Below are 14176 nucleotides of genomic sequence, written 5' to 3'. Positions count from 1 at the left end.
GGGCTGTGTCCCAGGCCCATGGTAGGGCCTGAGTCCTGTATGGCCCTGACTCTGACCTCCATCCGCACATGGCCGTGCCCCCATTTCACTGTCAACACCTGAGATCCATCCATAGGCTTCAGACACATTTGTAAGCGATGCTGAGAACAAACCTATACTTTCCAGTTCCCAGATGCTGAACAAACCCTTTCCCTTCTGTCCACGTCCCAGCTGTGACCTTCAGGTGTGGAATGATCTTCTTCTCACTCCACTCACAAAGTGCTCTCCTGCCTCAGATGGTTTTGACCTGCTTAGACTTGAAGGTCACATCCATGCCAAGCCTGTAGCTTTTTGATTCTTCAAGTTCTCTAAAGAACTCCAACTAACAAGGTGTGGAAAAGATAAATGAGGGTTCATTGGAGTGGATCCCACAACCAGAAACATGGGGATAGAAATCTAAAATCCAGAGGGAGTGAAGGTTTGCAGATTCCCAGGAAAATGAAAAAATAGATGCATTGGATAGAGCCTGAGAGGCATTTCTGGAAATCCACCTTAGACCACAGACCCTGAATATTAATACTCCTCAGCTACAGTGACCCTCATTGACCATCTGTGTGTTAACCATCTAAGAAGGCACTGACATGTATTTTCTGTTTTCTGCTTAAGCTGGATTTTCATTTTGGCATTTCCCTATCAGGTGCGATATCACCAATGTCCTGTAGCTTTCACATCTCACTTTTTAAAATGTTTTCCTTTTCTTTCTCCAGAAAGGTAGGTTTGACTTTATCTAAATGACAGTGACTACCTTACTAACAGCAGCCCTGTGACCTGCTGCCCAAGGTCAGTAGTCAGTAGCTGACCCCTCTCTGCATCCACACGGTTCCTTCCTCATCCCTTTCCCAAGGGTCCTCTAGGACTGCTGGAGTCCACTCCCATGAGGCCTCCCCTAGCATCAGCCCCCACCCTTCCCGCCCTTCCTGTCTACACCTAAGCCTGGAACACGGCAAGTCTTCAAAGCTCCGTATGTAAAGATTGGCTACAGGGATTTGAAATTCAGCAGGAGGATTTCATTCTGAGGTTTTGAAAAGGAACATCGTTCCAGGATAAACCTCGCTGCGCAGCGAGGGTCCCTGGTGCTGCCTCTCATCATCTGTCTTCTTTGCCTGTTTATGGTCACACTGCAAGAACAAAGAGCAGTTCACTGTTCCCCACAAGTGTTCCCAATCAGTTGTCACAGATGGAGTTTTGACACGACAGCTTCGGGTGGAGCTGCTTAAGAAACAGAAGCCAGGTGGCGGTTCCGCCTCCCTCGTGGATGCCCTGTCCTACCCAGTGCGGGCACTGTCCTAGCCTGTGCAGGCTGCCTTCACAGAACCCCACAGACTGACTGGCTGAAACAACAGGACTCAAACTTGCACAGTTCTGGAGGTTGGAAGTCTAAACTCAGGCGCCAGCAGGGCCAGTCCCCGATGAGGTCTCTGTCCTTGGGTTGCAGATGGCCTGGCCACCTTCTTGCTCTGCCCTCATATGACAGAAAGAGAGAGCTCTGGTCTCTTCTTTTTGTTATAAGGGCACTAATCCCATCATGGGGCTCTACCCTCATCACCTCATCAAGCTGAAATACCTCCCAGATGCTCTCTCTCCTAATACCATCACACTGGGAGTTAGGGCTTCAAAAGACGCTTATTGGGAGCACACAGACATTCAGACCATAGCAGGCACTGTATTTGGCTTTTCCCACCCCTCCCTTCTCCCCCAGTCTCTTCCCCCTTGCCCTTCTTTGGTTCTCTGTGTGTATGGTGAGAAGTCGATGGGGACATGCTCTTTGGTTGCCATAGTAATGGAAGAACATTTCTTCTTTTCCTCCAGGAACTCTCCTGATGAATGCAGTGTGGCAAAAGGTGGGAAGATGGTGGGCAGCCCAGACACCGTGGGGATGAACTACGGCAGCTACATGGAGGAGAAGCACATGCCACCACCAAACATGACCACGAACGAGCGCAGAGTTATCGTGCCGGCAGGTCAGGTGCCCGCAGCTTCACCGCGCTCAGCGGATCACATCTCCCCCAATGCTAGGCTGAGCCGCAGGGAGCTCTTCTCCCCCACCTGTGGCGTTGATTACGCCTCCGTTGTCCAGAGCAGGGCTTGTAAATGGGAGCTGGCAGAGGTCTATGTACGTGTGTTCATGGATCGCCAGCAAAGTGAGATACGCACATTTGTGTAGTTTAGATTTTAAAATTATGTGAGACAGCAGTATGTAGCCCCAGCTCTTTATTTTGCCACATAGGGGAAAATGCATACATACACACACACACACACACACACACACACACACAACTTTGGAGAGAGAGAGAAAGAGGACATCCAGGCAGACACGCAGGCATGCTTGTGCACACACACATGTGCACACGTGTCTATATGTCTATGAAAGGTGGGTGACCTCTCTCGGGAGGAACTGCCCCTTCTTGGAGATCATTGTGCCAAACATCCTGTCCTTCATGAAGTGCTATTTATAATAGATGTTAGACGTGGTTGTTTTTAAAATTCCCTTATCTGTCAAAATAAAAATTTGGGAGCCATATATTGCCCTCTTACATGCTCTTAAACATCTAAAATTCCAGCTATCACTGGCCTGTGATACAGAGTCTAATAACCAGAGTAACTCTTTATTACAGACGTAATTGAAAACCAACCCAAAGGAATAGTTCTCGAACTTGAGAGAAATGCCAAGAACTTATTTATTTAGCAAAGGAAAAGTAGCAGAAAGATTGACTTAAAGCTCTCAGAGGGCACGTGCTACATAAAACCAGAAATAGAAGAACAACAGCAACAGTCACCAGTGAGTGAACTCTTGCCCTACAGGAGGTATTTTGATAAATGCTTTAGAAGCGTGATCTCGCGCAATCTTTGAAAATGGGCATCTTTCTTATGATTTCCCTAATGAGGACGATGAACTTCAGAGAGGTTCACCAGCTTTTCCAAGGAGGGCATTTGTCTAATAAGAGGCCAAGTTAGGATGCAGGCAGGTCTGTCCTTCTCGTTTAGTCTCTGCCTGTTGGCATTCGATTACATCTCAGCTGCTTACAGCAATTTCTAGGGGTTCCCTCCTGTTACTCATTTCAGCCATCTGGTCACCCTGTGGTCCTGCCTCAGGGATTTGAACTTGGCATCAGCTCAGCCTGAAACCCTTGATTCCAGGTAGTTCCACATCGTTGTCCTTCACCAAGTATCTATGCCAGTGTCACTGCCTCAGGGAGGCTGGTCCTGAGCACCTCCATCTAGAATTGCTCTCCATTCCATCTGTGACTGCCAGCTTCCTGTCTGCCTGACTTTTCTTGATTTCATCCATTCCCATCTCCCATTATATTGCATATTTATGTAAAAGTTTTCTGATTATCCTCCTACCTGAATAGAATGTAAGCCCCACAAAGGCCGTATTTCCAGGGCCATTTGCAGCACCTGGCATGTAGGAGGTGCTCAGTGAGTATTAATGGAGGGGAGAATGGATGAATGAACCCCTTACCACCGAGCTGCACTGCACAAGTTACTCCTTATTGCCAAAGTCGCCAAGGGCGTGCATGGGTGAAATCTCCACAAACTCAATTCTCCCTTGCTCCTGGGGTCACCTAAATTCATATCTGTGAAGTGTGATAGCAGACAGGTTAGATTCTCTCCATGGTATGATTTTTCCTTTACCTGAGTATGATCATGCCCAGTGAGCTCAGGGGTGCAGGGTACTTCATGAAAACATCTGGCCTGGATTCGTACCCTGGCTTTCACCTTAGAATTCTCACTGTGTGGCTTTCAGCAAACACATGAAGCTGGTTCGATGCAGTGGGGTGTGAAAGGGACCATCCTTTGGGGTTGTGCCTGATTTCAAAGCACTTTTTAAGACTTTTCTAGGAGACACCAATGGTAGATTCCATGTGTGCTTTATGAGAGGGATGAAACTATCCTTAGTGTTTACTGAAAGGCAATTGACAGGTACACAGAGGCCATGCATTTGTTTTGGCCTCGGCAATGCAGCTGTGTGCCCGAGACTACCTCACTTGTTGCTGTGCCTTGGAACGGGGAGCAGTTCCCATTGGATGGAAAAAATAGAAGCACAGATGTCCCAGGTGCCCATTCTGGATGTGTGGCACATAAGAAAAACTCAAGGGCTGGGATGTGCCTGGAGGAGTGGTAGGAGGGCAGGGATGTGTTGCCTGGACACTGCTGGGCATAAACAAAGTGAAGTCGACACCCAAAGGAAGCCCCCAACCATCTCACCCTTTGCCTTCCTCTTTAAGAATGTAATGTCTTCAACTGAGACAAAACAAAGTGTTTAGATCTCAAAGATGAGAGACTCTGAGTGTCTGAGGGAGTCTGAAGATTCCTTGCTTGATTTCTCATGAACCACAGACGTAGGAGGTAATGCCTGGTACCATCTTTTAACTTGTGAGCCTGTATTTCTGTGAGGCCATCAATATGCTTTAATGTTATCAATATTCTTTTCAATAGGGCCAGACTTTAGTCCTTCTACACTAAGGAAAGTATTCAGAAAATAAGAGAGATATGGCTAGTCACGGTGACTCACGCCTGTAATCTTAGCACTTTGGGAGTCCTAGGCAGGCGGATCATGAGGTCAGGAGATGAAGACCATCCTGGTTAACATGGTGAAATCCATCTCTACTAAAAATACAAAAAATTAGCTGGGCGTGGTGGCACGTGCCTGTAGTCCCAGCTACTTGGGAGGCTAAGGCAGGAGAATCGCTTGAACCCAGGAGGTGCAGGTTGCAGTGAGCCAAGATTGTGCCACTGCACTCCAGCCTAGGTGACGGAGTAAGACTCCATTTCAGAAAAAGAAAGAAAGAAAGAAAATAAGAGAGATATTTATGTGGGGAAGAGACAGAGAATCAGCTGAAGTCAGAGCACCCAGCATTTTTTATACATAGTAGGTGCTCATCAAATGTTGGCTGGATGGATGCAAGGATGGCTCTGCAAATTGGCTCATATTAAGCTTTGATGTAAAGGCTGTTTCCTTTCTTCTGAGAAAAGTACTCTTCTCTTCAGCTCTTCCCTCCATCAGTTGCTTCATGCCAGTGTAGGCAGTTATTCAGTTAATAGTGTTTGTAAGAGAGCTAGTTGTGGCTGATTTTGCAAGTTGTGAGTCTTTCAGTTATTGGTCAAGCTTCATGTATGTGTGCTCATACACAAACAGAGATGAACACACACACACACACACACACACACACACACACATACACAGCTTCATTGCACAATCTGGACAATTTTCCAATGTGGCCATGAGATTGCAGGACCTCAGGCAGCTGTACCAGCCACTGCATCCATCCCCATGGTGTCTAGGCACCTCACTCAGGCAGATTTGGGGCACAGAGTGCCCCATGTACACAGAAAGACAGAAAGAATTCTCCAGACCTGGTTCTGAGTGGTTCACCTGGCTCTTACTACTTAGAGACATTGCTTGGCACTAATGCAGATTATACATGAAAAATAAATTAAACCATTAGTTATTTCTAAACATTTGTACCATCCGTTAAGACATGGTGGTGTTCACACCCTAGGGATACAGTGGTCCTAATAAACACTGATGAGACAATTTGTACTGTATGGAGACTGACAGATAAAACCACAGAGGAGCTCGGGGGCTTTGTCTGTGTTCAGATGGGGTTCTGGTACCTGGAACTCAGTTTTCAGAAGTGATTCCCTCAACCCTGCTTTTGAGACTCATGATCTTGAGTTAATAAAGAAGCCCGTAAAATGTCCCTAATGAATAAATGTAGTCTGTCATTTGGTATATTTATACTACCTCCTGTTTCAGAACAGATTTAAGAAAGCTCACATTGATATAAAGGATCACAGTAGAATCTACCTTAAAAATAAAGGAATGTAGAGTATGGACTACAGTAAGAATTTAACAGAGAGACTGAAACCAGGAGTGTGGTTTATACGCACGTGTGTGTGTTTAATTGCAACTTTTAAATACTGCAGAATTGCAAAAGGTAGTGTTAGTTGGCTTTGAGGTATCAGCAGGCAGTGAGAAAGGAATAATTCAGTGTCCACAGGATAAGAAGAAAGCAAACGTGGGAAAGATGGTTCAGCTATTAATTCTGAGTCTGGAGGAAGATGTGTTCCTCTGTTTGTCCCACGGAAGATAGGGGGGTCATGAGCAAGCCGTTCAACCAGTAGCACCACTGGGCATTCTGGGCAGCCCTGGTTTGTGCCTCTGTTCTGGCAAGACTGTTGATTGTGCTTTCCTGAATGGTACTGGCTAGGCAGTAAGTTGCACCTCTGGTTTTTATCTATGTATTTGGTGCAGGTATCTTTAAATCTAGGTCGATCTCTCATAAGGCTGGCAGTTTCTTACATTGTAGACTCAAGTGTCATTCAGTGAAACCAGTCATAATAAGAGCAGCCTGACAAGTGTGATGCCCCCCATGCTGGTTACATGGCTCTTTTTTGGCCCAGCTTAATTTGGAAGTTGACTGGAAAGTGTTTTTCAAAGTATAGTCAGAACCACTTAACCTGGAAAATTTATGTTTAAAAATGCACATTTCCTGACAGGCATAGTGGCTTGCACCTGTAATCCCAGCACTTTGGGAGGCCAAGGAAGGAGGATCACTTCAGCTCAAGAGTTCAAGATCAGCCTGGGTAACATAGTGAGACCCCATCTCTACAAAAAGTTTAACAATGAACCAGGTGTAGTGGCAGGTGCCTATAGTCCCAGCTGTTTGGGAAGCTGAGGCAGGGGGATTCTTTGAGCCCAGAAGTTTGAGGCTACAGTGAACCATGATTACACCACTTCACTCCCACCAGGATACCAGAGTGAGATCCTGTCCCAGACATGCACACACATGCACACACACGCACACACATGCACACGCACACACGCACAAAAATACACACATGCACACACACACGCACACACACACACTTCCAAATGTTCCAAAATCTGGGTGTAGAGTTGGAGATTTTACATTGTTAACATGCTTATTTTACGTGTAATTTTCAAGTATAAGAAGATTGAAAAGTTCTAATCTAGATAGAAGACATCAAATATATTTTACTTTAATAGAGTTGAATTATTTTTAATAAAGATATGGTTTATCACTTTTAGAAGAGGCAAGTAGACAAAAAGCAAGGCTGGAAATGACTAACAGTATCACATTAACATTCCAAAGAAATTTAAATGAAGAATCACTCATCGTGGTAGTTACTGACACTCTAGGTGTTGGCCATGAACATGGAGAGGTGCTAACCAAGCGGTTAACAAAGAGGAAGGCACAGGCTCCATTCACTCTTCTTGAAAGTTGCAAAATGCTGACTGAAATGCAATAGCACCTCTGGCTTTAGCAGCTTATAGAATTTTGAAAGATTTCTCTTTTTCTGTTTTCATTCCCTAAAATAGGTGCTGAAGTGTTGAACTTTTCAAATGTCTCTGCTTTTATTTTTAAAATAACTCACTTTGAGCATAGACCTCTGTGATAATCAGTAATCTTAGAGATAGAAAGTAGCCACATTCATCTCTTCACTTTCTTCTTTATTAATTAATTCATTAAACTCTTACTCTGTTCCATTCACCATGAATAAAAGTGCTAATGAGACTTAAAATCACCTTTTCTTGCTCACGTAATGCATGTGCCTGAAGCTACATGATTTGTGTCTTACTCAGATCCCCATGCTAGGTCCCTTCCACTCAATTAGAAAGTGTGGCTGGGTGCAGTGGCTCACGCCTGTAATCTCAGCACTTTGGGAGGCTGAGGCAGGTAGATCTCAAAGTCAGTAGTTCAAGACCACCCTGGCCAACATGGTGAAACCTCATCTCTACTAAAAATACAAAAATTAGCTGTGAGTGGTGGTGCACATCTATAGTCCCAGCTACTTGGGAGACTGAGGCAGGAGAATCACTTGAACCTGGGAGGCGCAGTTTGCAGTGACCTGAGATCATGCCACTGCACTCCAGCCTGGGTGACAGAGTAAGACTCCATCTCAGGGAAAAAAAAAAAGAAAAGAAAGAAAGGAAAGGAAAAGAAAATAAAAAGAAAGAAAGCATTCATTGAGTTCTCATTACTCTTTGCCACTGAGGAGATGATCTAAGGCTGTCAGAAGTAGCTAAGATCCACCCATGTGTGGTAAGTAGTTTTTGACAGACAGAAGAGTATATGATTGAGAGCTTAAACGAATGACTCAGACCGGTGTTTCAGAACATCTGAGGAATGGAGATCAGTTTAAACAGGACAAATCAAGAAAAGCTTCATTTAGACCCATGATTATGTGATTCCGAAAGCCTTTTGCAGCCTCCGCCGTTTTCCTCTGCCACGTATGAGTATGGTGAAAACTCATACGCTGTTTTCACCACTTGGTGTCCTTGTCCCTGTGGTCCCTCTCTGGAATGCTCTTCCTCCTTTCTTTGCTGACAGACCCTTCTTCTTCTTCCAGACACCTTTGAAATCAAGGGAGCCATGCTTGATCCTCTGGCAAATTAATCACTTCTCTTAGGACATTTTACCAATTACTTTGTTATCACACTTCATTTGTTTTCTTTACATTTATTTGTTATACTTTAAGTTCTGGGGTGCATGTTCAGATCGTGCAGGTTTGTTACATAGGTGTCATGTGCCATGGTAGTGGTTTGCTGCATTCATCACCCGGTCATATACATTAGATATTTCTCCTAATGCTATCCCTCCCCAACCTCCCCGCCCCCTGCTATTCCTCCCCTAGCCCCCAGCCTTCCAGGCCCCGGTGTGTGATGTTCCCCTCCCTGTGTCTGTGTATCACACTTCATTTTGCTTCATATTGTATTCTCTAATGCATCTATGTGCTTACTTAAATACAGGTATTCTGCAAAGGATTTGAGATGCCTTGTGAGTTAAACTCCTGATGGGTATGTGCCCAAACTACTTATCAAATAGAAATTAGGAATCAGTACTCAGGCAGTTAAAAATACAAACGAGGCACGAGAGGGAAGAATGCAGCCATTTTGACCACAAGCTTGCCCAAGCTGCTATACTTAAGTTTCCAATACGGCTTTGAGCTTCCTGGCAGCCAAAATAAAGAAAGTTATTTGGGGAAATAATTTTCCCTTTCAAAAAAGAAGTTTCACAGGGAAGGCAATGTTCATCTCAGTGTGAAATCCTAAAACCAGGATCCCTTGGGGCCACTGGGGCTGTAGACCCGACCACCGACCATCTTCTTACCACAGTTGCGGCACTGCATTTCAACAGCCTATTTCTTGTGACATCCTCTGTAAGCGCTGAGTTACATTAGCGAAGAACTCAGCACAGGTAGAGGGCAGACGCCCAGCATGCGTCTTTGGCAGTCTGGTTTCATGTAAAGAAGGGATTTTGAGTTCTCTGAGTGGTAGAGGACTGCATATGTTTCACATGATCCTCCCAAAATACTGACATTCCCAAGCTGGACTTTGAAAGCCAGCTTGAATAACAAGTCATAGAATACATCCTCCTACCAAGCCCTGATGGCTGACGTATCATGTTTTCAATCCTCTTAGCATGAGTTATGTATAAGCCTGTCTGTTATATAAGATTGTAAGTTTAGTGAGCTGGTGATCATGTCTTTTGTGTTCTCAATCACCAGACAACGCGGCCAGAACTTGGATTCTGTGTGGAGGAGAGTAAATGTGATTTATCGAGTTAACGGTCATCTAGATCTAATTAGCGGGAATTGCAGACTCAGGGGTTGCAGGACTCTTGGTGGTCTCAGTTCAGTCTTCCTTTAAACACGAAAGAACCAAGACTGAGAGAAGTGAAATGACTCCCTCAGGGACGCTTGCCCAACTGAGTGAGACCAGAGCCTATTCTCAGGCCTAGTAAGAACCCGCTGGTGAAATGACATGTGTCTTCATCTTTCTTTGCTACATCCCTGAACACACCCGAGGGTCTCTTCCACTCTGTCGATACGATGGGACGTGCTTCTTTAATCTTCTGTTTAAATTTGTGCTGTGCGCAAACAACTAAATAACAAAACTCACTAAAATAGAAATGCTAACATCAAAGTTTATTGTATGTATTTTAAAGTTATCAGCTGAATAGTGGTTGAGGAAACTGCCATTGGGTTAAATGTGAGGCTGAAATCATTTTTTAAAAAAAGCAATGACAGCTAATTTGTATTGAGTATGCACTGTTGTCAGGTACTTGGACACGCACTTTGTAGCAACGGTATTATTTCATTTAAATCGTGCGACCACCCTAAGATGTAGGTACTCATTATCATTTTCACTTTATAGTAAAGAAACTAAAACTAGGAATGCTAAGAGAGTTGCTCAAGATGTCACAATCATTTGAAGAGCTGGGATTCTAACCCAGTTCTTTCTGACTCCAGAGTCTGAGTTCCTCTGCTGCCCTGACAGAAATAATTAGGGAAGTAACACAAGTAATGGGATGAGAGAATATGTTTGTTAAATTGTTGTAGACATTCTGCAACAGCCTTTTCAAAGAAGACTTAAGTAAATAAAGGAGGTGGAGAGGGAATTTTGCAAAATAACCTACTGCGTTGCCCAGGGCTAACTTTTGCTTTTCTGCAGTGCTAATGATGTTATCTGTTTTTCTTGAAAGTCAAAGAGAAGAATGGAATTGAAGACAGCTTAGATTTAGCATGAGCAGCTGGGTAGGTGTTAATGAATACACAAAAAAATGTTCAAAATAGGTGACTTCAGTTTGGTTCACCCTGTGTTTGAGATGCTTCTGGGACACCTGCCAGGCAGTGTGGTGGGCCTAGAGCTCAGGATGGAAAGTCCTTTATATGGAGTCACAGCACTTGAGTTTAAACTCTGCCATGAGTTCTAAACCCTGCCATGTACTAACTGTGTGATCTGGGAAGTTACTTAATCTTGCTGTTTCTCAGGTTTTTCACCGCCAAAATTGGATGATAATAATGCCTACCTCATGTGGTGCTATATGGATTAAATATAGCAATATGTGTAACATGGTTAAACAGTACCTGGGATAAAGTAATATCTCAAAAAAAGTGCAGCTCGTCTCTTTAGATTTGGGTCTGGCATTTGCAAGAGCTCCCTGGGGACTCGAGCTATAGACTGGCAGACACCGGTGTCTGTTACAGGTTAAATTGTGCCTCCTTCACAAGATGTGCTGAAGTCCTAATCCCCAGTTCCTTAGAATGTGACCTTATTTATTTGGAATAAGGTCAATTTGGAAATAGAGATTTAATCAAGTTAAGATGAGGTCATTAGGGTGAGCCTCATACAATGACTGGTATCCTTACAAAAAGGAGAGATTTGGAAATTTACGAAAAGGTGAAATTGGGTGGTCTAAATCTTCCTTTAAACATGAGAGAACCAAGACTGAGAGAGGTGAAATGACTCTCCCAGGGACACTTGCACAATTGGCTGAGACCAGAGCCTATTCTCAGGCCTAATAAGAACCCGCTGGTGAAATGACATGTGTCTTCTTCTTTCTTTGCTACATCCCTGAACACACCCTCGAGTGTCTTCCACTCTGTCGATGTGAGATGTGCTTCTTTAATCTTCTGTTTAAATTCGTGCTATGCACAAACAACTAAATAACAAAACTCAATAAAATAGAAATGCTAATGCACACAGAGGGAAGAAGATATGGAAACACAGAGGGAGAACTCCATGTGAAGACAGGCAGAGGTTGGACTGATGCAGCTGCAAGCGGTGGAACATTCCATTGCTGGACAGCACCAGAGCTGGAAGAGGCAAGCAAGGATTTTATCCACAGTCTCAGAGGGAGCAGGGCCTTGCTGATACCTTGATTTCAAACTTTGAAACTCCAGAACTATGAGACAATAAATTTTTGTTGTTTTTAAGCCCTCCATCTTGTGGTACTTGGTTACAGCAGCCCTAGGAAAATGATACAGCGTGCATGTTGTTGTTCAAACGTGAGAGCAAATAAGAATGCCCAAAGATATCTATGGATAGAAAGGAGAGGGGTAGACCAAGGATGAAACTCTGGCGATAACAACATTTAAAGACAGGACAAAGAAACAAAACCCAGGCAGGGAGAAATCTTTAAATGGAACAAGTCATTGCATTTCTAAAACATGATGAGCACATGCAATGCTGTTGTGGAATAACTAATGGGAGGCAACAAAAGAAAACAAAGAAATATCAAGGTCATTATCCAAAAACAAGATAATTAGTTGAGAATGGTTTCATCCAGAGAAATAAATTGGTGTGTCAGAATGACAAAGCTATGTTTAGAGTCCAATGAAAATAATTTAGTCATGTATTTTTAAATAAAATACACAGAATTGTAGATTCTCAAGCGAGTTGAGGACAGGCACTGTTTCTTACTGTTTATGACTCTTTCATAGAGGGTTATACAATTCATATAAGTAATTTTTGGCAATTGATTAATAAATGAAGTAAAGCATAGCATGAGTTAGGATGATGGCTGCATTAAAAATGAAAACTATTCAAAGCAAACAGGTAAACAGTATGCAGAGAGGACTCTTGGTTCTAGTAAAATAGAGAACTTATTATAAAAGAACCTAAATAACATGCTTTTTGCAAAACATCTAGAATTGTTGTATAGAGTTTACTATCCTTTTAAATGCACAGCTGAAATGGGAAGAAAGTCAATGAACTTCTTAGGGACTAAAGTAAGGAGAAAAGTGAGAATAGAGCATCACATTCTTATGTTGGCACCTGGTTGTCCTAGGTGGCTATAATGCAGAGATTTGGGTTTTAAAGGTCAACTAGGGGCAAGGAATGAGGTCTTGGACTTGCACAAGGCAGGGAGTTGGAACCGAGCTTGTTGTTACCCGCGTCCCCACCCCACACACACAACAGTGGGTGCCAGCAACTCTCAGACTGAGAAATTAATACGGAAAAATGGTCACAGGTTAGTGATAATCTGGGAAACCTGGCAGAAGTACATACGAAATCTTCACGGAGAGGCATGTCTTCAACCTATGCCGTACAGAATTCCTGCAGGTAAAGACCTGCTAAAGATACTCTGCCACCCCAAATTACAAAATACAGTTGAAGAAAGAATCTCTCCTGATCAAGATTTAACAGAAACAGTGAATATGATTAAACCCTCAAGAAGGTTACATAGTTGAAGGTATTAGATAAAGGTATAAAATAAATAGATTTTTTCAATATTAAGGAAGAACATAAAAAAGGAGTCAAAAAGAGAGTTTGTTGCTAAATGGACCTTACTTCATAAAATAACACAATATTTAATTTAAAAAATGGATCCTAGAAGAAGGGAGTGAGATACAGGAAGGAAATGAGAGCAATGAAAGTGATTAAGGTGAGGGTAGATCTAGAAAGAAGTGGCTGTAAAATGACAACTACAGGCTCCTAAGTAGGGAGTAGAATATTTGCTGGAGTGAAAAAAAAATGAGGCAACATTGTTGTGTAAAATCAGAGATGGATGATTCAAGTATACACTTTCTAAATTACTTGCATTATTTGGGAAAAGGATCAATTTGGTGATTAAACTTAGAGTTTGTTTAACGATTAACAAGAAAGAAAATTAGAATGTCAAACAGTCAAAGCAATACAGAAACAAAGAAAAAAAAGGAATGAAGAAAAGTAGATCAATCTGATTAGACACTTGGAAAGGAGAAATAATGAATGGACAAAGAAAGTTTGACATACAGCACAAAATAAGATGGTTAAAATCAGATAGATTAGTGATAATAAGTGTAGGTAGACCAAACTTGCCATTAAAGACAGAATCATAGACTAGACTAAAAAATACTCCACAGTCAGTTATGGGTTGTTCACAAAAACATCTTGCACAAAGATTGAGGGCTGACAGAAGAAGATATACTAATCAAAGTTGAATTTTTAAAAAGCTGATAAAAATAGAAATAGAAAGCAGACAAAATATACTTTCAGGCAGAAAGCATGACTGGAGATAACTAAGCATCATTACATAATGAAAAGTGGTTAAATTCATGAAAAATATATTCTAATGATAAACTTATATGTACCTAATAACATAGCCTTGAAATATGTAATGAACTGCAAAAAGAAATAGTCAAATCCACTTTAGTGAGATATTTTGTGTTTCTCAGTAGTTGATAGGTCAGTGACATTAAAATTAAATATAAATTACCAAGGGATTTTTCCTAGAACTCTGCACTTCCAAATTAGACAATATGCATTTCTTAAGCAATCAAGGAACATTTATAAAAACTGACCATGCACCAAAGTTAATTTCGGCTGGGCACCGTGTCTCAC

The 14176-nt window shown here is 42.6% G+C and overlaps 1 protein-coding gene across 5 annotated transcripts in view; it reads left to right on the top strand.

The window, feature by feature from the left end:
• Positions 1 to 14176, top strand: part of ERG (ETS transcription factor ERG) — a 281253-nt gene that overhangs the window by 236649 nt on the left and 30428 nt on the right. For all 5 annotated transcript variants that reach the window (XM_012445406.3, XM_064380152.1, XM_012445383.3 and 2 more), the window contains one exon: positions 1849 to 2000. In XM_012445406.3, coding sequence (XP_012300829.1) covers positions 1849 to 2000 — 152 coding nt within the window. The remainder of the gene's footprint in view (positions 1 to 1848; positions 2001 to 14176) is intronic.

This window comes from Aotus nancymaae, unplaced genomic scaffold, assembly GCF_030222135.1.
Source record: "Aotus nancymaae isolate 86718 unplaced genomic scaffold, 86718_ANA_hifiasm-v0.15.2.pri h1tg000022l_1, whole genome shotgun sequence".
NCBI classification, from domain to species: Eukaryota; Metazoa; Chordata; class Mammalia; order Primates; family Aotidae; genus Aotus; species Aotus nancymaae.
Note: the sequence above shows the minus strand (reverse complement) of the source record. Positions and strands in the feature narration are given on the sequence as shown.